The 25,243-nt window shown below is 38.2% G+C and overlaps 1 protein-coding gene across 1 annotated transcript in view; it reads left to right on the forward strand.

Moving 5' to 3' along the window:
- The window catches only part of MTMR8 (myotubularin related protein 8), a 49,695-nt gene that overhangs the window by 20,242 nt on the left and 4,210 nt on the right, over positions 1-25,243 (forward strand). Inside the window, exons 8-11 of the mRNA XM_036271123.1 lie at positions 2,834-2,959; positions 4,526-4,575; positions 16,505-16,705; positions 20,253-20,381. Coding sequence (XP_036127016.1) covers positions 2,834-2,959; positions 4,526-4,575; positions 16,505-16,705; positions 20,253-20,381 — 506 coding nt within the window. The remainder of the gene's footprint in view (positions 1-2,833; positions 2,960-4,525; positions 4,576-16,504; positions 16,706-20,252; positions 20,382-25,243) is intronic.

A 25,243-nucleotide genomic window follows, 5' to 3' on the forward strand; every position in this document is an offset into this window, starting at 1 on the left:
TCCCAGTCACTCTCTACATTAGCTTCTCTTATACCCTAATAACTAAACATTGCTACAAAGAAATAGATCCCATTGCTATGTTAATTGGTACTATCTCAAGTTTATGGTCCATAATTTTAGCTGTAGTTCTGTAGTCTTAGGGCTACTTAGCAATCATTTTATGTGTTCCTATTTGGGTGCTGTCCACCAAACAGTTATTCCTAATTTGTACCTTTCTTTCATGCTGGCTACACCACTGTTATTCCCTTCTCTATAAGGACATATAGACAGGTCTCTTTCTTCATGGAAAAATGAAGGATAGCTTTCATCTTCCACTATTATCCTTAACAACATTTTTGTGTCTCCTTCCTTGCTATCTTATAGGAAATGGTGCTCCATCTTCTGTGTAAAGCAAATCTCTCTACCTGTATTCTAAATCCTATCCTCTCCTTCTTCAAGAAAACGTTGTCCTACATTTTCTTTTTGTGTTCTAGCTATTGTCCTCCTTCTTCTTGGTTAGAGCTTTCTTGAAAGTAGTTGACCTTCCCCATTAGCATTTCCTGACCTCTTTTCATTCTTCAGTTCACTGTGATCCTATTTTCATACCATTACTACTGCTCTTGCTGAGGTCACTAATGACCCCTGACCTGTCAAATCTAAGGGTCATTCTTTAATATTTGTTCTGTTTTGACCTCTTTGCTGCATTTGGCACTGTTAACCCCTTTCTCTTTGAACCACTTCTATAGTCCTGGCTTTAACCAAACTGCTCCTTCATGGTTCTTATACCTTTCAGGCTGCTTTTTCATAGGATAACTCCTATAAAATCCCTCTTCCTCTGTTTTCTCTTTAAAAGTCACTGCTTTTGCCCAGCTGGTGTGGCTCAGTGGTTGAGTGTTGACCCATGCACCAAGAGGTTGTCAGTTCGATTCCCAGTCAGGGCACATGCCCAGGTTGTGGGCCTGATCCTCAGTGGGGGGCATGCAGGAGGTGGCCAATTGATGTTCTCTCTCATTAATGTTTCTATCTCTTTCCCTCTCCCTTCCTCTCTCCCTAAAAACCAATAAAGAGAAAAAAAATTTAAAGTCACTGCTTTTTCAGGTCTTTTCCTTCTTTGGTCTTTGCCTGGACAGCACCAGCCATGCCCAGTTTCCACTACCATCTCTAATATATTTTGGTCGAACCAATATTCTGGCCCAGTTTCCAGCCCCCTACAGGACTTTAAACCCACATATCCAATTATCCACTGGACTCTTCATTGGGTGTCCCTTAACTAGTTCAGACTCACCATGGCCCAAACTGAAATCTTCTTACTCTCTACACCAGCTAAAACCTGTCTCTTCTCTGTTCACTATTCAGATTAATGGTGCTGTTATCCACACATTTCAGAATCATCCTTGACTCTTCTCCTTGGTCCCATATCCATTTTCATTCTTAACATCCCTCTTCTTTTCAGCCCCAATTCTACTACCTTAGTTCAGGCCTTTTTTGCCTTTTATAATTTTAGTAGCTTTCTAACTAGTCTTCCTAAATCCAAACTCGTGTCCACCCAATCCATTCTCTTTAGTGCCACCACAGTGAGTACATCTGCTTTTAACACCTCAGTGGCTCTCTGTTGTCACCAGGTGAAATGCACACTTGTCAGTCTGGCCATTGCCCTCCTGGGCATTCCCATCTCTCCTTACTTCCTCACTCCAAGCTTAACCTCAACTAAGGTACTTAGAGTTCCCCACCTATGTCATACCTCTTTGCCTTTCTACATGTTGTCATGTTGTGCCCCCTTCCTGGAATGTCCTTTTCTCATCAGTCTGACAAAAGCCTACTCATCTGACAAGCCTACTTTAGTTATCTCCTCTTTTTGGTTATTTTGTGCCTGTTGTACCTGGTTTGGACTTTTATTGTTTTAGTTATCATTGGTGTATAGTTGTTCATGTGTTTGTCTCCTTTGTATCTCCAATGCACATCATAGCATTTCTTGTATAGTCACTCAGTAATTATTGACTAGGTGGGTGGATGAATGAATGAATAAATGAATTAATTTCCTTCTCTTTTCTCACCTGAGGAAATCCTACTCTTTCTTCAAGGCTTAAGCTTCCCTGGCTCCTTCAAAAGGATATAGTTACTACACATTACTCTATAGCAGCAGTTTTTTCACTGTATTGTATGTATTTATTTGCCTTTGGTCACCCTAGTTTGTGAGTTCCTTGAAGGAAGAACTGAGTCTCATCTTTGTATCTGTAATACCTAGCACATAACTGGCACACAGAGATACATAATTGTTAGAATGAATAAGTGAATGTTCAGTATCTGTCATGGCCAAAATTACCCAGATTGAGTAACTGCCCAGATCTTTACATCATTCTGATTGTACAGAAACTGACCTAAGACAGGTAAACCTCTCTCTCCATCTTAAGTTGGAAGAATTTGTGTTAGTAAGACCAAACGTCTAAAGACTTCAGAGGAAATCATTGTCAGTTCTAGGACTGGAATGCAGAACTCTTCTATGTATTTCGGGGGCATGAATTTTTCCTCTTGCCCACTTCTTTCTCTGAGAGTTGCTCCTTGTCTTCTTCAGAAGTTTTGTGAATTTAGAACTCCTTTATTTTTCTTTTTATCCTGAAGCATGTGTTGGTTTCAATTTTCCTTTCCTGTGAGATAAGTTCTTCTTTTCTTGCACTCCTTTATTTTTTTTCATTCCCTATAGAGTATGCCAATATTATGAGAGGAAATTAATGTAGCCCGGTAAGGCCAGGTTCTCTGCTATAGGGATGGTACTTGACAAGTCTATTTATTAACCCAACATACTATGTAAAAGTTGTTTATAGTTTATGCTACTTTTTGCCTCTTGTCTTCACAGGCAGTGAAGATAGAAAGAACCAGTGTCTTAGTCCACTGTTCTGATGGGTGGGACCGCACAGCACAAGTCTGCTCTGTGGCCAGCATCCTCCTAGATCCATTTTATAGGACTCTCAAAGGTCTCATGGTAAGAGAGCTAAAAATTGTTATTTTACTTTGCATGAGTGACAGATTATGGAAAAATCAAGGCGAACTTTCAACCAATTTATTTTCTACAAGAAGGAGTTCCAAAACTACAAAAAAAGCTTTGTTTTTTGGTTTAGCTTCTTTCTACTAAATTAGGCATTTACAGTCTATATACTTTCTGTTGTACATTCAACATAATTTCTTACCTATCAGAAGGTATGTTGTAAGGGGTAGGGGAGACTCAAAAAGTTTGCAAAGCTAAGAGGATGACTCTTAAATAGGCTGTTAGATGAGTTTATCATCTTCAACATATCTGTTTGAATGTCAGATTCATGATTATTTTCTGGCTCTGAACCCAAAGCTTCTTAGTTGATTTCATTAAGAAACAGATTTTTTAAAAAATTATTTTTCTTAATTTATTTTTGTTACAGATGTTTCTCCTTTTCTCCCCATTGACACCCTCCTCCTCATTACTCCCACCTGCCCGGTCCCCAGCATTGTTGTCTATGTCCATTGGTTATGCGTACATGCATATAAGTTCTGTGGTTTATCTCTTCCCCCATCCACCTCCTCTTCTGAGTTTTGTCAGTCTGTACCCTACTTCTATGTCTCTGGATTTATTTTGTTCATCAATTTATTTAGCTTATTCTATTCCACAAATAAGTGAGATCATGTGATATTTGTCTTTCTCTGCTTGACTTGTTTCGCTTAGCATAATATTCTCCAGGTTCCTCCATGTCGTCTCAAAGGATAAGAGCTCTTTCTTTCTTACAGCTGCATAGTATTCCACTGTGTATATGTACCACAGCTTTTTTATCCACTCATCTACTGATGGACACTTAGGCTGAAGAAACAGATTTTTAAGAAATGCTTTTTTTTTTTATCCTCACCCGAGGACACTTTTCCATTTTCTGTACAGATAGAGTGGGAGGGAGAGGAAGAGAGAGAGAGAGAAACATCGACGTGAAAGGGACACATCGAGTGGCTGCCACCCGCACGACCAACCAGGGCCGGGGACAAACTGCAACCGAGGTACATGCCCTTAGCGGGAACCAAACCCGGGTCTCTCCGGACCGCAGGCCAATGCTCTAACCACTGAGCCAAACCGGCCAGGGCAAGAAATGCTTTTTTAAATAAATAAATAAATAAAGGTTGAAAATAGGTTTGTACGAAGGACAAATCTTGGTACAAACCCAAGTACTAGCTTTGGAGTCCTGTTTTTTCATAGGTTGAATTTAATTTCATGTTTATCAGGATTGCATTTGGTTTTGGCTCAAATGGTTTGTCACACATCATGTAAAAGCCAAAAGAAATGTGATACTGGATACAAATCCAGAATAATTTCTCCTGAGAGCATTTGAAATTTGAAGGAAGCCTGTACAGGTATTTAAAGGAAATACAAGTTACTTACTTAGTTATCATTTGGGAAATTAACTTTATTTATTATCAGTTCAAGCCAGACTTGTACAAAGTCCATTTCAGCAAAGTGCTTTGATATTTTTATATGTATAGCTAATTCATTTTATGATTTCCCTAATGCAAACTTTTTTTTTGTATTAAAATGAAGATCCTGATTGAGAAGGAATGGATATCCATGGGCCACAAGTTCTCCCAAAGGTAAAAATATCCTCATTTTAAAGGAAGGGCCTAAGAAGGGGTCATTAGGGTTAGGTTTATCAAAATCAGTATGTTCTTGTGTACGAAGGAGCAGTAAGTTGAATATGGCATAAATCTCTTTTCATTAAGAAATAAGTATTCCAGATATTGTGCTAGGGGACTAGGGCTACAAAGGTGATTAGAATATTATCTCTGCCTTCAAAGTGTACAAATAATTATATCAAATTGTTAAATATTTCATGGAAGAACAAGGCATCACAGGCCACAGAGGAAAAAGTGCTTAACTCTATTTTGAAGTCAGGACAGGTATCCAGAAATAGGCAGCATTTGAAGATGAGTTTTGAAGGATGAATAGGAGTTTGCCAGACAGAACAGTGGGTTGCGGAGGGCATCCAGGTAGAGAAAATAATATCTAAGAAAATATACCTTTTATAAGAACAAAGAAAGGTACAGATTTTTCCTTAGTAAGGGGTGGTGCAAGGGCTTACAGTTATAAGGCAGACAGCCTCACTGAGGCTTTAACTATGTTATCAGAACAATCAACAAATATTTACCAAATACCTAACAATGTTCTGTATACTATGTCAGACACTGAGTTGGTTTCAAAAGCACATAAAATGTTTTACCCTCAAGAAAGTTAAAATTCAAGACTATTCTCTTCCATTGGTGTTTATGCATTTAATTTCACTTGATTGCCACTCCTAGTCATTTGTTTCTATCCATTCACTCTTCTTTCATCAACAAACATTGGGCCAGGCAATATGCCAGGTTTTAAGGAGACTATGTTGAATCAGATATAGTCTCTCTTTCTTCTTTTATGGAAAAGAAAATCAGTGATGACAGTATAGTTTGATAAGTGCTAAGACAAAGGGAAACATAAACAAAGGAACCTAACCCACTCTGGAGCAAAGAAGGCTTCCTAGAATTGGTGGCATTTTAGAACATTCAAGAATGTAAGGTTGAGGATTTGAAAGAGACAGTGGATGTTTGGCAGAATAAGATTCCTGAGGAAACAAGAGGGAGTTAAAGCTATACTTCAAATGAAAAGATTAGCTAAAGCTATCACTAAGAACACCTCTTCCATGGAGACTGGATAGAAGGACAGACAGTGAAGAAACTAAGTGTGTGAGTGTCAGAGACAGAAGTTAGATATTTTTACTTGATGGACTTGAGTTTTTTCAGTGGTGTAGACACCAGTGTGAAATAGGTTTGGGGTTTGAGAAGATAGCTTAAATTTTGCAAGACCTGTAAGGTTGATAGGAAAACAGTATTAAGGACATATATAAAGATTATGGGGGAGCAATTAAATTCTAACTGAGTATTGAGACTTTATTTTTCAATTAAATTTATTGGGGTGACACTGGTTAATATGATCTTTCAGGTCTCAAGTGTACATTTCTATGATACATGATCTATATATTGCATTGTCTCCACCACCCAAAGTCATATCATGTTCTGTCATCAAATATTTCATCCCTTTACACCCCACCCCCTTCCCTCTGGTAACCACCATACTGTTGTCTGTGTCTATGAGTTTCAGTTTTATATCCCATGTATGACTGAAATCATATGGTTCTTAGTTTCTTCTGACTGATTTATTTCACTTAGCATAATACTCCCAAGGTCTATCCATGTTGTCACAAATGGAAATATTTCATCTTATGGCTGAGTAGTATTCCATAGTATATATGTATCACATCTCCTTTATCCATTCATTTATCAAAGGACACTGGTTATCTCCATGTCTTGGCCACTGTAAATAATGCTGCAGTGAACATAGGGATACATATCATATATTTTTGTGAATAAATGTTTACAAGTTTTTTGGGTAGATACCCAGAAGAGGGATTGCTGGGTCATATGATAACTATTCTTAATTTTTTGAGGAACCGCCATATTGTTTTCCATAGTGGCTGTACCAGTTTACATTCCCACCAGCAGCAAATGAGGGTTCCTTTTTCTCCACAACCTCTTCAACACGTCTTGTTGATTGTAGCCATTTTAACAAGCATGAGATGGTATCTCATTGTAGCTAGTGAAGTTGAACATCATTTCATATATCTGTTGGCCATTTGTATCTGTTCTTGAGAGAGGTGTCTGTTCAGGTCCTCTGTCCATTTTTCAATTGGTTTGTATGTTTGTTTGGTGTTGAGTTATATGAGTTCTTTATATATTTTGGATATTAGCCTCTTGTCAGAGCTATTGTTTGCAAATAGCATTTCCCATTCAGTTGGTTGCCTTTTTATTTTGTTGTCAATTTCTTTTGCTATGCAGAAGCTTTTTAGTTTGATAGAGTCCCATTTTATTTACTTTTACCTTTACTTCCCTTGCCTTTGGGGTCAAATTCATAAAATACTCTCTACGACTAAGGTCCATAAGTTTAGTACCTATGTTTTCTTCTATGTAATTTATTGTTTCAGATCTTATATTTGGGTCTTTGATCCCTTTTGAATTAAATTTGGTACATGGAGATAAACTGTAATATAATTTCATTCTTTTGCATGTGGCTTTCCAATTTTTCAAGTACCATTTATTGAAGAGGTTTTCTTTACTCCATTGTGTGTTTTGGTTATTTTGTCGAAAATTATTTGTTCATGTTGTATGGTATGTGAGAACATGGGCCCCTTCCCAAGCTCTAACTCCCCCTCCCACCCTGTGGGAATATAGTGAAGGTTATCTGTATGAGTACTGTGGCACCGAACTTGGGAGCCTGGCCAGCTCCTCAGTCAAGAAATTGCCAAACAGAAACTGTTTCTAGATGTAAGCCCAGACTATAAACAACTGCAGAGAAACAGCTAGCATCTTGATCTCACACACCATAGCTTGCTCACAAGCATGTGCCCTGCTGCATGCCCAGTTTACTTTATTTTCTGTACTCTATATAACCCTGTACTGTGAAAGCCTGTGTTATGGAAAACTTCACTGGCCAGCCACCACTGGTGTACACAGAAGTCCTAACAAACCCATGTCTTTCACAGCCAGTCCTCCAGATTATCTCTTTGAAATTGGCAAGCAATATGCTGAGGTTTTCTTGAACCTCGGCTCTTTACATAATATCATATACATGTGGTTTTATTTCTGGGCTCTCAATTCTGTTCCATTGGTCTGTGTGTCTTCTTCTTTTTTTTGGGGGGGGGGGGTCAGTACCATGCTGTTTTGATTATTGTAGCCCTGTAGTATTATTTGAAGTCAGGTAGTGTGATACCTCTAGCTTAGTTCAATTTTCTCAGAATTGCTATGACGGGAATCTTTTGTGGTTCTATACAATTTTAATGTGTTTTTGTTCTGTATCTTTAAAAATGACATTGGCATTTTTATGGCGATTGCATTAAATCTGTATATTGCTTTGGGTAATATGGCCATTTTAACTATGTGGAATCTTCCAGTCCATGAACATAAAATATTGTTCCATTTCATTATGTCTTTTTCAATCTCTTTTAATAATGCTTTGTAGTTTTTAGTATATAAGTCCATCATGTCCTTTGTTAATTTTATTCCTAGGTATTTTATTATTATTTTTGTTGCAATTGCAAAAGGAATTTTTTTCATCTCTTTTTCTGAAGTTTATTGTCAATATATAAGAAAGCAGTGGATTTTTATACATTGACTTTATATTCTGCTACTTTACTGTATTCATTGTTTTTAATAGTTTTTTGGTGGAGTCTTTAGGGTTTTCTATATATAGAAATCGTGTCATCTGTAAAAAAAATGATATTTTAATTTATTTCTTCCCAATTTGGATGCCTTTTGTTTCTTTCTTTTGCCTGATTGCTCTGGCTAGGACTTCTAGAACTATGTTGAATAAGAGTGGTGAGAATGGGCATCTCTGTCTTGTTCCCTTGTTCCTGTTCTTTTTTTTTTTGCCATTGAGTATGATATTGGCTGAGCATTTGTCACATATAGCTTTTATTATGTTGAGGCACTTTTCTTCTGTACCTGTTTTATTGAGGGTTTTAATCATAAATGGATGTTATATCCTATTAAATGTTTTTTTTTTTTTTGCATCTATTGATAAGATTATATAATTTTATCTTTTGTTAATGTGGTATACTATATTATTCGATTTTTATATGTTGAAACATCCTTGTATCACTGGAATGAACCTTAATTAATCATGACGTATTATTTTCGTAATGTATTGTTATATTTGATTTATTAGTATTTTATTTAGGATTTTTCCATCTGTATTCATCAGAGATATTGGTCTGTAGTTTTCTTTGTTTGTTATCCTTACCAGATTTCGCTATCAAGGTTGGCCTCATAAAATGTGTCAGGAATTATTGCCTCTTCTTCAGTTGTTTTGAGGAGTTTGAGAAGAACAGGTATCAAGTCTTCTTTGAATGTTTGGTAGAATTCACTAGTGAAGCCATCTAGTTCTGGACTTTTAATTTTGGGAAGGTTTTTGATGGCGGTTTCAATTTCCTCACTGCTGATTGGGTTATTTAAATTTTCCATTTGTTCATGATTCAGTCTAGGAAGGGTATATATTTCTAGGATATTATCCATTTCTTTTAAAAAGGTTATTGAATTTGGTGGCATATAGTTTTATAGTATTCTAGTATGATCTTTTGTATATCTGTGATGTTCTTGGTAACTTCTCCTCTTTCTTTTTCTTTTTTTTTTTTTTATCCTCACCTGAGGACATTTTTTGATATTTTGTTCAGATAGAGTGGGAGGAGGGGAGAGAGAGAGGGACACATCGAATGGTTGCCATCCACATGACCCAACCAGGGCCGGGGACAAACTGCAACTGAGGTACGTGCCCTTAGTGGGAACCGAACCCTGGTCTCTCCAGACCGCAGGCCAATGCTCTAATCACTGAGTCAAACTGGCCAGGGCATAACTTCTCCTCTTTCGTTTCTGATTTTGTTTATATCAGTCTTTTCTCTTTTTTCCTTAGTAAGTCTAACCAGGGGTTAGTCAATTTGATTAATCTTTTCAAAGAACCATCTCTTTGTTCTATTAATATTTGTATAGTCTTTTGTTCTCTATTTCATTCAATTCTGTTGAAACTTTTATTATTTCATTTCTTCTGCTGACTTTGGGTTCCTTTTGTTCTTCTTATTCTAGTTCTTTCTTTTTTAAAATTTATTTTTGTTACAGATGTTTCTCCTTTTTACCCCACTGACACCCTCCTCCCCCTCCTTCCCCGCCCTGTCCCCAGCTTTGTTGTCCATGTCCATTGGTTAAACATACATGCATATAAGTTTATCCTTTGAGATGACATGGAGGGACCTGAGAAGTATTATCCTAAGTGAAACAAGCCAAACAGAGAAAGACAAGTATCATATTCTAGTTCGTTAAGATGTAATGTTAGGTTGTTTTCTTGGGATCTCTCTTATTTCTTGAGATAGACCTGAAATGATACAAACTTCCCTTTTATTACTGCTTTTGCTGCATCCCAGAAGTTTTGATACGGCGTATTATCATTTTCACTTGTTTCTATATATCTTATGATCTCACTTTTTATTTCTTCTTTGACCTAGTCATTTTTTAGTAATATGTTGTTTGCTTTCCACATATTTGTGGGTTTCTTTACTTCCTTTTTAAATTTGATTCTAATTTCAAAGCATTGTGGTCAGAGAATATACCTGGTACAATTTTAGTCTTGAATTTGTGGAGGCTAGTTCTGTGACCTGGCATATGGTCTATCCTTGAGATTGTTCCATGTGAACTGGAGAAGAATGTATAATTTGATGTTCTGGGATGAAAGGCTCTGTAAATATCAATTATGTCCATTTGGTCTAATGTATCATTCAAGGACAATATTTCTTTATTGATTTTTTTTAGAGCTATCAATGGAGTAGTAAGATCCCCAACTATGACTGTGTTTTGTCAGTTTCTCCCTTTAGTTCTGTTAGTAGATGCTTTATGTATTTTGGTACTCTTTGATTGGGTGCATATATGTTAAGAAGTGTTATGTTTTCTTGATGTAGTGTCATTACAATTTTATCATTATAAAATGCCCATCTTTGTCTCTTGTAACCTTTGTTATCTTGAAATCTATTTTGTCAAATATAAGTATGGACACACGTGCTTTTCTGTGGATGTTTTTAGCTTGGAGAATCACTTTCCACCCTTTTACTTTGAGTCCAACTTTTTCTTTGCAGCTTTGATGTGTCTCCTGAAGGTGGCACATGTTTGGGTTTTGTTTTTTGTTAGAATCTGCTATTGTGTGCCTCTTTTCTTTTAAAATCCTCACCTGAGGATATTTTTCTATTTATCTTCAGATAGAATGGGAGGGAGAGGGAGAGAGAGAGGAAGAGAGAAATAAACATTGATGTGCGAGAGACACATCAACTAGTTGCCTCCCGCACGACCCCAATCAGAGCCGGGGACTGAACCACAACCGAGGTATGTGCTCTTGACCAGAATCAAACCCACGACTCTTTGGTCTGCAGGCCACCACTCTAACCACTGAGCCAAATGGGCCAGGGCTATTTGTGAATTCAGTCCATTTATATTTAGGGTAATTATTGGTGTATGAGGATTTCCTATTGGCATTTTATCTTTTGTTTTCTAATAGTTTTGTGCCTCTATTGGTTCTTTTTCTTTGTGTTTCTGTGTGTTGTTTTTGTTTGGTGGTATTCCATACTTCTTTCCTCTGTTCCCTCTTTTTATAAAGCTTTGTGCCTTAGTTTTGTTTTTATGTGTGTGTGGTTACCCTTAGGTTTATGAAGAAGGAAGTTTTATATATACAGTAGTCCTTTTTCTTCTGTATATATCTGATCTCCATCCTCCTTTGCAAATTCAGACCTTTAGCCCTTCCTTTTGTTTTTATTGTCACAAATTATCCCTGTTTATGCTGTAAGTTTTCTGATGCTCTTACTCATAGTTTTTTGACCTGTTGTTCTTTGTTTCAGGTAGAATAATCCTCTTGAGTATATTCTGCAATGGAGGTCTTATGGTGATAAATTCCCTCAGCTTCTGTATGTCTGGAAAAGTCTTTATTTGTCTTTCTTTTTTAATCCTCCCCTGAGGACATTTTTCCATTTTTTGTTCAGATAGAGTGGGAGGGAGAGAGAAGAAGAGAGAGAGAGAAACATCGAATTGAAAGGGACACATCAAGTGGCTGCTACCTGCACAACTCAACCAGGGCCGGGGACAAACTGCAACCGAGATACACACCCCTAGCGGAAACCGAACCCGGGTCTCTGGACCGCAGGCTGACGATCTAACTGCTGAGCCAAATTGGCCAGGGCTGTCCTTCATATTTAAAGGATAAGTTTGCTGGATATATTATTCTTGGCTGGTAATTTCTCACTTTTAGTAGTTTGTATATTTGGTTACACTCTTCTGATTTGTAGGGTTTCTGCTGAGAAGTCCAATGATAACTTAATGGGTTTTTCTTTGTAGGCTACTTTCTTCTTTACCCTGGCTGCCTTGAGAATTCTTTTTGTCATTAATTTTTGACAGTTTTAAAACAATGTGCCTTGGAGAAGGCCTCTTTGGATTGAGGTAAGTAGGTATTCTGTTTGTTTCTTGGATTCGAGGATCTAGCTCTTTCCATAGGTTTGAGAATCTCTCATCAACTATTTGTTTGAATAGGTTCTCTGTTTCTTTCACTCTCTTCTTCTTCTGATATGCCTATTACTGTTATATTGCTCTTTCTGATAGAGTCAGTTCTCATATATTTTTTCCTTTTTTTTAATACTCAATCTCCTTTCTTCCCTCTGCATCATTTCTAGATTTCTATCTTCTGTTTCACTAATTATTTCCTCCATCTGGTTGGCTCTGTTTCCTATGCTCACTAGTTCATTCCTGATGTATTTTATTCAGTTTTTCCTCTCCAGAATGATCTGTTTGGTTCTTTTTTAAAAGTTTCAATCTCTTGCCCTGGCCGGTTTGGCTCAGCGGTTAGAGCATCGGCCCACACACCAGAGAGTCCCAGTTCGGTTCCTGCTGAGAGCATGTGCCTTGGTTGCAGTTTGTCCCTGGCGCCGGTTGGGGTTGTGTGGGTGGCAACCAGTTGATGTATCTCTCTCACATCGATGTTTCTCTCTCTTCCTTCCTCTCTCTCTGAAGATAAATGCAAAAAATGTCCTTGGGTGAGGATAAAAAAATAAATTAAAAAAAAAGTTTCAATCTCTTGCCCTGGCTGGTTTTCTCAGTGATTAGAGCATTGGCCTATGGACCAATGAGTCTTGGGTTCGATTCCAGTCAAGGGCATGTACCTCAGTTGCGGTTTGTCCCCAGCCCTGGTTGGGTCATGCGGGAGGCAACCAGTCAATGTGTCTCCTTCATGTCAGTGTTTCTCTCTCTCTCTCCCCCTTTCTCTCTCCCTCCCTCCTTCCTACTCTATCTGAAGATAAATAGAAAAATATCCTCAGCTGAGGACTAAAAAAATATATCCATATCTATCTATCTATCTAGATATAGATATAAATATAGATATAGATATAAAGTTTCAATCTCTTTGTTATAGTCCTTTTTTATTCTTTCATTTGTTTTCAGAGTGCATTAAATTGCCTGTCTGTATTTTCTCGTATCTCATTGAATATTTTCATAACTGCAGTGTTGAAGTCTCTGTTGTTTATATCATATATTTCTATGTGTTTAAGTTTGCTTTCTGGAGATTTTAATTTTCTTTTTGAGCTGCCTTGCTACCAAGGTTATTCATGGTATTTGATGGATTCCTTCTCTGTCTAGGCATCTATGAATGAGTGGCATTTCTCTAGCATGGATACAAATCTCTAGATGAATACAAAGAGGTCTTTCTATTCTTCTCCAGTAGGTGGTGCTGAATCACCAGTTGAAATCCCAGTGCGAACCCTCACAGTCTCTGGCTGCCATCAGTGTAACCAGGATGTATGGGGGTTGGGTTGGCTGGGGGAGCCTGACCACCTTTAATTTTTATTTTTTTTATCCTTACCTGAGGACATATTTTCGTCCTTTGTTCAGATAGAGCGAGAGAGAGAGAGAGAGAGAGAAACATTGACGCGAAAGGGACATACCGAGTGGCCGCCACCCGCACGACCCAACCAGGGCCGGGACAAACTGCAACCGAGGTACACACCCCTAGTGGGAACCGAACCCAGGTCTTTTGGGACTGCAGGCCGACGCTCCAACCACTGAGCCAAATTGGCCAGGGCCTGACCACCTTTTTTGTTTTGCCCTCCCAGTAATGGTGATCTTGGAGCTCTGCAGGGTCCCCTCTGTGCCCCAACCTGAGACCAATCACGTAGTGCACCCTTTGTTCAGGGATGTAATGATTCTGTAGTACCAGTTCTTGGGTTTGCCGATAATGTGCTCTGTAATCCAACACCAAGGGCAAATTGAGGCAAGTTCTGGGAATCTACTGGGTGGCAGGGCTCCATGGCTTTGTTTCTCTGTCTAGAATACTGACTGCTGAACAACCACAGCAGCACCCCTGTGCTGTGTCGTTCCCAGGTTTCTGGGCTCAGCTACAGCTTATACTGCTTATTCTTGCAGAAATAACCTACTTAATTTCTCTTCTCCTCCTTGCTGAAGGGATTGCCAGCCACAACCCAATTCCTCCCCTCTTCGAACTGAGCCCCACCATGAGCTCCCAGCTGCAGGGCTGCATCCATGGCTCCTCTCCTTACTCACCTCCCTTGTCTTTTCCCAGTTGTTTCAATGTGCGGAGATTTCAGACATTCCTGTATGTTGAGCAGAGAGTCTTTTGTTGAGTTATAGCTGTTTAAATTGTTGAAATTCCAAGGGGAGAGACTAAGAGGATCTCTCATGCTGCCATTCCTCTGATGTCACAGGAGACTTTATTTCACATGACATCAGTTTGCATTATTTTATAATATTCTCAAGAAGCATTTATCAGTCTGGATTTGGGAGCACAGAACATAGCTTTTAGGCTCATCTATAGTTGGATTTTGAATTAGAATAATGACAAGACCAGAAAGCTGAAGAAAATGGGGAGATATTAGTTGATGGAGCAGACCATAAAGTTTAGGCTGGATAAGGAAGAAAGGGAAGCCAGTAGGAATCTGGGAAGTTGAGAGGTCCAGAGATAAGGGTTGGAGGAAGTAATATCAGCAGTAATATTGGAAGTATATCGTGGTCAGAGTAGGATATTGAGATTAAAGTTTCAAAGTGGAGTACAAACCTCTAGGTAATTTAAGGAACCAGCCTATGGCCATGGTGATGGGAGGTTGATAGTGAAGTAGAGGAAAACTTCAGTGAAGATAATTAGATTTGCGTTAGTTAAGCAACCTGCCAAGCCAATGTAGGTCATCCGCCTGTACTCCAAAGATAAGACTTAAAACGGGAATCATATTCTTCGTAATACGAGGTCACAAAAAGTGACCTCATAATAGCCTATTCCAGAGATTGGTAGAAGACAACAGTGAGGAAGGGGAAGGTAGTGTAATCTAAACAGCATGACCAATAATGGAAGTCTTTTTAAGAGTAGAAAGGAGAACTTGAAAGCAGTAGTAGGAGCAAGGAGAAAGCTAATTCCAACTTTGCCTTGTTTTAGGATTATGGTATGTGGAGAGTGGAATAATGAGCATTCTCCATTTGATTTGGGCTCTGGGAAGAGGTGTGTCCTTGGTGAGGCATTTTTTTTTTAAGGTTTTTTTTTTTTAATTGATTTTTAGAGAGAAAGAGGGGAACAGAGAGGGAGAGAGATAGAAACGTCGGTGAGAGAGAACATCGATTGGTCACCTCCAGCATGCCCCCCGACTTGAGATTTGGCCCAAAACCCGGGCATGTACCCTGACCGGGAATCGAACTGGTGACCTCTTGGTGCATGGGCTGATGCTCAACCACTGAGCCACACCAGCCAGGCCAGGCATGTTTTTTTGTTTTTTTTTTTCCTCACTCGAGGACATTTTTGCATTTGTCTTCAGATAGAGTAGGAGGAAGAGAGGGAGGAAGAGAGAGAGAGAAACACATCAAGTGGTTGCCACCCACTTGACACCAACCGGGGCTGGGGACAAACTGCAACCAAGGTACGCGCCCTTAGTGGGAACCAAACTCGGGACTCTCTGGTCTGTGGGCCGACACTCTAACCGCTGAGCAACCACTGAGCCACACCAGCCAGGCCAGGCATGTTTTTTTTTTTTTTTTTTTCCTCACTCGAGGACATTTTTGCATTTGTCTTCAGATAGAGTAGGAGGAAGAGAGGGAGGAAGAGAGAGAGAGAAACACATCAAGTGGTTGCCACCCACTTGACACCAACCGGGGCTGGGGACAAACTGCAACCAAGGTACGCGCCCTTAGTGGGAACCAAACTCGGGACTCTCTGGTCTGTGGGCTGACACTCTAACCGCTGAGCCAAACTGGCCAGGGCCAGGTATGTTTTAATGAAACCAGAAAGTAGAACATATAATGTAGAAGGTGAGGATGTCATATTTGTTTCCAGAACAAAGTTTCTAATGGATATTAGAGTTGGTATAGAAGGCATCATGGGAGAGGAAACACTAAATAGTTCTATAATGGGGTTTGTTCATTCATTTAATAAGTGTTTATTATATATCTATTTTGTGTTAAGAACTGTACAGTAAACAACATAAACGTTGTCCTTGCTCACATAGAGTTAAATGTGGCTATTTAAATTTAAATTAATTAAAATTAGTACTACAATTAAAAATTCAGGTCCTCAATCACACTAACCACATTTCAAGTGCTTAATTAGTTAGTGACTACCATATTGGACAACACAGATATGGGACATTTATATAATTGCAGAAAGTTCTGTTATAAAGATGGCATAAGAGGAAATAGAATAGATGACCAAAGGCCTTAAAATCTGGATGATTGTGAAGGAATGCCAGCAGTTAAGAAGTCTGTTGGGTTTAAGGAGCTTTGAGATTCTGGTTGGCATTTTGGCTTCAGGTGTTTTTTTGCCAATGCCAACAGAGACAAAAGCTGACCTCATCATAGTTTATTCCAAACAGTTAATCCTTGATGTTAACCACTGTCTTTTTTACTTTCATTTGGCATCTTTCAGGTGTGGCCATTTGGAAGGGGACCCTAAAGAAGTATCCCCTGTTTTCACCCAGTTCCTAGACTGTATCTGGCAATTGATGGAACAATTTCCTTGTGCCTTTGAGTTTAATGAAATCTTCCTGCTGGAGATCCATGACCATATTTTTTCCTGCCAATTTGGGAACTTCCTTGGAAACTGCCAGAAGGATCGGGAAGATATGAGGTGAATTCAGTTTGTGAGAAAACACTAAATAGGGAGACGGGGTTACTACAAAAGGAATGTGCCAACCACCCTGAATTTGGGACAGCAATTCAGGAAAGAGGAGGAGATGACAATGATAAAAAAGAACTTTTGTAGCATAAACACTCAGTGTTTTCATGGGGAGTCCTCAGAACCTCAAATTCCTCATTTGTCGAATAGGGATAATAATACCTACTTTTCAGAGAAATCATGAGGAACCACTGAAACAATGGATGTGCATTAACTTTGTAAAGAATCATTTACTGTACAGGCAATGAATAGTCCTTTATCACTTGTATCAGATCACAAAATGGCAGCTCATAAGCCAAATCTAGCTCAACAGGCATGATTTTGTTTAGTCTGTGTATTTTTTTTTTTTTTTTATCCTCACCCGAGGACATTTTTGCATTTTTTGTTCAGACAGAGTGGGAGGGGGAGAGAGGAAGAGAGAGAGAGAGAAACATCGATGTGAAGGGACACATCGAGTGGTTGCCACCCGCACGACCAACCAGGGCCGGGGACAAACTGCAACCGAGGTACGTGCCCTTAGCGGGAACCGAACCCGGGTCTCTCTGTACTGCAGGCCGACGCTCTAACCGCTGAGCCAAACCGGCCAGGGCTAGTCTGTGTATTTTTTAAACTGTGAATTAGTTGCCAACATTTAAATATCAGGATAATTCACATAAAAATTCAGTTATTTTAGGATTTTATCCTAAATAGAAAAACCATTGTGCCAAACTATTCTGAAAAATCAAGAGTTGTGGCAACATAGGACGTGCGTTTTCTCATGGCAATAATCAGAGCTGAATAACAGCTGCTCAGCTTGGATGAGGCAAACCCACTCTTGTTTGCCACAGTTCTCACTACTCCTTATTGCTTATTCTTAGTCCACTTCTAATATAATCTTCCCAGCTCCTATAGGCCATGGAATTCGTACCAGACTTGAACTCGAACATCCCCACAATATCCATAGCATACGTACTTTTTGAGTTTGACAAAATAGAGTTTCTGTGAGTAGTATTGTTTTTGTTTTAGAGACAAAGAAAAAAAGACAGTGAAGTAGCTATCTCACTACCTATTCTTGTTTCACAGCTGTTGGTTTAGTTAACTTAAGTTCTCAGGCACCTCTATGAAGTATCCTGGGTGACATCACCTCTTTGTGCTTAGGTTTTCTTGTCAATCCAGAGAAGAATGATGGGTCTTGCTACTTTAACATTGTACTTACTTAGTAACATCTATGCATCTTTTTCTTTTTGCAACCAGACCTTTCTTACCCTTTCCCCAAATGCTTTTAGACACATTAATTCTGTCTAGGAATTAAAATTCAAGATCTTTTCCATACTCTTTTTAAAAAAATTGACCTTAGAGGAAAGGAGAGAGAGATATTAATGTGAGAGAGAAACATTGATCATTTGCTTCCTCGTGTGCCCAGATCAGGGATCAAATCCACAACCTGGGTATGTGCACTGACCAGGAATCAGAATTGAACCCTCTACCTTTTGGTGTATGGGACGACACTCCAACCAACTGAGCCACACCAGCCAGGGTCCATATTATTTTTTCCACCCTCTAAAAGTGAGGCTAATATATCCTAGACCCATTCCCCACACAAATCTGAATCTCCATGTAACAGTACAAAAGTTGAACATTTTAACACATATTATACTGCCCTGGCTGGTTTGGCTCAGTGGTTTGAGCATCGACCTGTGGACCAGAGAGTCCCAGGTTCCGTTCCTGCTAAGGGCACATACCTCGATTGCAGTTTGTCCCCGGCCCTGGTTGGGGTCGTGTGGGTGGCAACCACTCTATGTGTCTCTCTCACATTGATGTTTCTCTCTCTCTCTTCCTCTCTCCCTCCCACTGTATCTGAAGATAAATGAAAAAAAAAAAAAGTCCTTGAGTGAGGACAAATTTAAAATAGTGATTACTTAAAATAAGCAGAGTTTCATTTCATTCATAAAAGGAAAAGCATGGGCTCTAGAACTAGAGAGACCTGGGTTCAAATTTTGGCTGTGTTACCTTCTAGTTACATGACCTTTAAAAAAAATTTTTTTTCTTTATTGATTTTAGAGAGAGAGAGGAAGAGAGAAGGGGAGATAGAAACATTGATGAGAGAGAGCATTGACTGGCTGCCTCCTGCATGCCCCATACTGGGGATTTGGCCCACAACCTGGGCATGTGCCCTGACCAGGAATCAAACTGGCGACCTCCTGGTACGGGTTGATGCTCAACCACTGAGCCACACTGGCCAGGCTAGTTATGTGACCTTTAGCAAAATAATTTTTGTCTCATTTTCTCATTACTAATTTGGGGGTAAAATATCACAAAATTTAATGAGGTACTTTACATACAGTCTGGAACAGTGTTTGACACATAGTAAATAATAAATATTAGTTACCTTACCTCTGCAATATATTTTTCTGTTTTTAACCAACAACAAATGACAAAGAGATATACAGGGCCTTTGGTCTCACTGGAATGGTCTGAGGATTATCAAAGTTAAAAGACTACAATTTTAGGTCCTAGCATCCATACCATTCTTTTTTGTTCTGTTCCTTGAGACAGTGTGTGCAAATAATCTTCCCATTAATGTACACAGCAGCTCTTATTGGGGACCAGTAGATCCAAACTTTCTCAGGTGTTAACTTGCTTGGTGAGCAAGGTCCCATGGTCTCAACTAAAGTATAAGAGTTAGTCTTACAACATAAATATCACAGTCTTTAGATGCTCATATAGAATAACCCACAGGCATTTACTAATATAAATTACCACTTGTCTTTTACTGTTTTATACCTTCTGAGAGGAAGAGAAGCTGGCTTGAAATAAAATGAAATACAGAAGAGCCAGAAATTCACTTTCTAGGCTGTCTGTTAACTTACCAGAATTTCAAAAAGTATTCCAGATTGTTTTTTCTTTTTTAAAATATTTTTAATTGATTTTTTGAGAGAGAGAGAGGAAGGGAAAGAGAGAGAGAGACAGCGATGTGAGAGAGAAACATCAAGTGGCTGCCTCCTGCACGCCCCCTACTGGGGATTGAGCCTGAGACCTGGGCAGGTGCCCTGACCAGGAATCAAACAGGGACCTCTCAGGCCATGGGATGATGTTCAGTCCACTGAGCCACACTGGTCAGGCAATTCCAGATTTTTTAAAACTAGAAAGGTGATCAGTTCATAGACTCCTAGATTTGGAAGAGACCTTGGAGGTCATATTATATGAATGAGAAGACAGGCCCAGAGAAACCTAGGGTCATTCCTAATATCACATAGTTACTCCACAGCAGAGGCTCTCCAATGTGGAACTCTCTAACCTTATTCATTTAAAAAATGGATAAGTCGAAGTCCAGAAAGTTCTTTATTTAATCAATGCTCATTAGCCCCTTATTAACATTTTCCCTCTATCATATACTATCCATCTCTTGAGTTGGGTTACTTATTAGTAAAATCTGTCTGATTATCATGTTCAACAGGACTATTAATATTACTTGCTTGCTGCTTTTAATTTTTTGGCTTGTTTTTCTTTTTTTTGACAGAGTCTATGAGAAAACCTATTCCGTGTGGCCTTTCTTGGCTCAGAGGAAATCAGACTTCAGGAACCCTCTCTATAAAGGCTTCACTATGTATGGGATGCTCAATCCTAGCACTGTGCCTTACAACATTCAGTAAGTTCCTAGGCTGTCACCTTCTTTCTTATAGCAGACCCCGGGGTCTCAGTTGCTTTGCCTCTCCTTGTATAGCTGCCATTATCTCCACAATCGTGGCTGTGGAGTAGGACATTCTCTCCACATCCCATTCCTTGCTGCCCCTGAAAACAAGACCACCCTCCTTTAGATTTTCAGGGTTTTGCTATTAATTGAATAGGGAAATAAATAAGAAATAACAACCAGTCAGGATGTAGCTTGCTTTATTCCTCTCAGTCTTTCCTTATAACTTCTCTTCTTCCCATCCTCTTCCCCAAAATAGAGAAAGAAAAACAGAGAAATAGAAAGTGTTGGTATTGTTTGCCATGCTTTTCCAAAAAAGTATAGAAGCTGTTGTGTTACTGACCACAAGTGAATGGAGTACAAGACGGGGCTGAATATGATTTATTAGCTCTAGTAGTTTATTTTGTGTATTCCTTAGGATTTTGTATATATAAGATCATGTCATTCCTAGATAGAGATTGTTTTACTTCTTCCTTTCCGATTTTGATGCTTTTTATTTTCTTGCAAAATTTCTCTCTCTACAGCTTCCCAGAGTAATTTTAATTCCATTATGACTTCTTTGATCAATTGATTGTTTAAATGTGTGTTGCTTAATTTCCACATATTTGTGAATGCTCATATTTTCCTTTTGTAATTGTAATGGATTTCTAGTTTTATTGCAATGTGATCAGAGAATATACTTTGCATGATTTTAATGTTTTATGATTTATTAAGACTTGTTTTAAGACCTAACATAAGGCCTGGCTGGTGTGGCTCAGTGGCTGAGCATTGACCCATGCACCAAGAGGTCACCGGTTCGATTCCCGGTCAAGGCACATGCCCAGGTTGTAGGCCTGATCCCCAGTGGAGGGCATGCAGGAGGTGGCCAATCGTTGTTCTCTCTCATTGATGTTTCTATCTCTCCCTCTCCCTTCCTCTCTCTCTAAATCAATAAAGGAAAAAAATCAAGAAAAAAATTATTTAAGACCTAACATAAGTTATATCCTGGAGAATTGTACCTCTTTTGTAAATGGTGGGTATTATTTGAGAACAATGTATACTCTGCTGTTTTTTTGTTTTTGTTTGTTTTTTTATCCTCATCTGAGGACATCTTTCCATTTTTTGTTCAGATAGAGTGGGAGGGAGAGAGAGAGAGAGAAACATCAACGTGAAAGGGACACATCGAGTGGTCGCCACCCGCACAACCCAACCAGGGCTGGGGACAAACTGCAACCGAGGCATGTGTACTTAGTGGGAACTGAACCCCGGTCTCTCTGGACTGCAGGCCAACGCTCTAACCGCTGAGCCAAACCGGCCAGGGCTACTCTGCTGTTTTTAGGTGTAGTGTTCTATTATGTCTATTAGTTCAAATTAATATATAATGTTTTTCAAGTCCTCTATTTTCTTTTTTTTTATCTTCCACCTCATTTTTCTATTCATTATAGAAAGTGGAATATTGAAGTCTCCAGCTATTACTGTAAAACTGTATATTTTTCCCTTCAGTTCTATCAGTGTCTATTTCTCCCTTCAATTTCATGAATTTTTGCTTTGTATATATTTTGGGATTTATTGTTAAGTGCATGTGTTTATAATTATATATTCTTGATGCATTGACCCTTTTATGAATACATAATGTCCTTCTTTGTCTCTTGTAACAATTTTTTACTTAAAGTCTATTTTATCTTTATTAGTATAGCTACACCAGCCCTGTTTTGATTACTGTTTGCATGGAATATCTTTTTCTATCCATTAACATTTTCACTTTTAATCGAAAGTGAGTCTCTTAAAGACAGCATATAGTTAGATCATCTTTTTTAACCCATTTTACAAACTTCTGCCTTTTAATTGGAAAATTTGGTCTATTTACATTTAAAATAATTTCTGATAAGAAAGACTTCTGCCACTTTGCTACTGATTTTCTATGTATCTTATATATTTTTTTATTCCTTAATTTCTCCATTACTATTTTCTTTTGTGTTAAATCAATATTTTAGGTATATAATTTTAATTCCCTTCTCTTTCCTTTTCTGTATACTTATTAGTTATTTTCTTATTTGTCATCCTGGTGATTGCAATTAACACCTTAAATTCATAACTGTCTAGTATCAATTAATACCAACTTTGCTTCAATTGTCTACAAAATCTTATACTCCCAAGCAGCTTTGTTCTCCTCTTTATATTATTGTTTTCATAAATTACATCTTACACATTGTGTGCCCATTAACATAGATCTATGATTATCTTTTTTTTTTTAATTTTAAGGAAGAAAAGAGGAATTACAAATAAAAATTACAATATTGCTTGCTTGTATATTCATCTAATGGATTACTTTTATTGGTATTATTTATGTCTTTGTATACTTTGAATTACTGCATAGTATCTTAATTTTAGCCTAAAGATTACTTTTTAGTTTTTTTCTTATAGAGCAAGGCTACTAATGATTAACTCCTTCAGTCCCTGTTTATTTGGGAATGTCTTCATTTCTCCTTCATTTCTGAAGGATAGTTCTGCCAGATATATAATTCTTGGTTGACAGGAATTTTTTCTTTTAGCCCTTTAAATATGTGATCCTACTGCCTTCTGGCTATAGTAATTTCCAATGAGAAATCAGCTATTAATCTTATTGAGGATTCCCTTGTATGTCATAGGTAGGTGGATTCTATCTTATTGCTTTCAAGATTCTCTGTCTTTTGATGTTTAATTATAATATATCTCACTGTGGAGCTCTTTTAATTCATCCTACTTGAAGTTTCTTGAGCTTCTTAGATATTTAGATTCATGTATTTCATCAAATTTAGGATGTTTCTGATCATTATGTCTTCGAATATTCTTTTTGCCCCTTTCTACCTCTTCTATCCTTCTAGGACTACCGTTATGTGTGTGTTGGTATACTTAATAGTTTCCCACAGGTCCTTCAGACTCTGTTCACTTTTCATCATTGTTTTTTTCTTTCTACCCCTTAGAGTGGGCAATCTGAAAAGATCTGTCTTCTAGTTAATTTATTCTTCTGTCTAATCTGATCTTTTGTTGAATTCCTTTAGTGAGTCTTTCATTTCACTTCTTGTACTTTTTATTTCCAGAATTTCTATTTAGTTACTTTTAATAATTTATCTTTAATGATACTCATCACTTGGTGAGATTTCATTTTCCTGGGTTTCTTTAGTTCTGTGAGCATATTTAAGACAATTGCTTTAAAGTATTGCCTAGTAGGACCAATGTTTGGGCTTATTCATGAACAATTTCTATTAATTTTTTTTTCCTGTGAGTGGGTCATATTTTCTTGTTTTTCTCTATGCTTCTTATATTTTTTCCTGTTCAAAACTGGACAGTTTGAATATTATAATATATTAACTCTGGAAATCAGATCCCCTCTCTTTAAGGCTTGTTGCTACTTGTTGGGGGTTGTAACTGATTAGTGACTTTTATAAACTATTTTTGTCAAGGCTGTATTCTTTGACAGGTGTGGTGAGTAAATTCGCCTTCTATTAGTTAATTGGTCAGCTAGTGATTTGACAGATATTTCCTTAAATGCCAAATAATAAAAATAAGTCATCTCTTTGCAGATTGGCTCTGTGTTGGTGTACACCATCATTGCTTAGCCAGGCCCTTTATAACTCTCCCTTTGCTTTCACTTCCTGCTGTGCAGAGCCTAAAAATCAGTCACAGGTGAAAGTTTAGGGTCCTTTTAGGTCTTTTCTGAGCACGTGTCTAGCCCTTGGCATGTACCTGGCCTACTACATACCCTGGTATAGACAGGAGTATTTTAGTACTCTTATTTTCCCACGTATCATTTTCCTAAAACTCCTTCTTCCCAGACTTTTCAATATGTCTTCTGCTTACCCCATCTATTATCCCTTGCCTCAACTGTCTAGTTGTAGTACATTTGCCTTTAAATTCTTTTGATATTGTCCAGAAGGCTCCTCCTTGTCTTTAAATTCTTTCAACCTTGTTTGGAGGGCCACTCCAGCCCTGATAAAGTTCTGAGTTGAACAAAATAAGCCCTTGGGCCCATCCTTCAGGGGATACCAGAGAAGTAAAAATACACAACCACAATATTTCGATAAAAAGGTCTGTCTTTCCCTCTCTGGGACCAGAAAGCCACATTGTTAATGTAAACTGCCATCCCCAAAGCTGCTGCTATGTTGGGGATTGAAGGTAAGTCAAAATGCAGGTAGATAAGTAAAAATGTAGTCACACGCTCTTATCAAACTGTATCAACTCTATTGTACATTAAGCGTTTCCCTGGTTGTTATACATTTTTTTTTATTAGATTCTGAACTTTCAAAAAACTTGATTATTGCTGCTTTTTCCTGCTTAATCATTGCTTTAGTGAAGGGATGGAGTTTTGGAAATCCCCAATTCACCATTTTCAGTGATGTCACCAATGATAGGCATTTTTTGTTGTCATCATTCTTCTTAGCTTTAGCTATTTCAAATGAGAATGCCTCAGTGAAGTGATGCTAGTTTACAAGTGCTTCTTGATAATTATGGTGCCAAAAATTCTCCTGTATTTCTTTGAGAAATGAAAACCAGATCAAGGGGAACATATGATAGAAATATTTTATCCTACTCCTCCACTAAGTAAACTAAAACCTCTGGACATTATAAAACAAACATTAAACAAGTATTAACAGTAGAGAAAAGAAGGCAGACTGATTAGGGTCCACAAGACTGAAGGAACAACACTATGGTGAGTTCTGTGGGTTTCCTTTTTGTTTCATATATCCCAGACTTGGAGCTAAAAAAGCTGACAGCCTAGAAACATTAAGGATACAGGGGGGAAAATGCATTAGGAGAAGCCTGTTTTATCTCGCCAAAGACTAGGAAAGGGACAGCCTACT

The sequence above is a fragment of the Molossus molossus genome, unplaced genomic scaffold, assembly GCF_014108415.1.
Source record: "Molossus molossus isolate mMolMol1 unplaced genomic scaffold, mMolMol1.p scaffold_m16_p_2, whole genome shotgun sequence".
Classification (NCBI taxonomy): domain Eukaryota; kingdom Metazoa; phylum Chordata; class Mammalia; order Chiroptera; family Molossidae; genus Molossus; species Molossus molossus.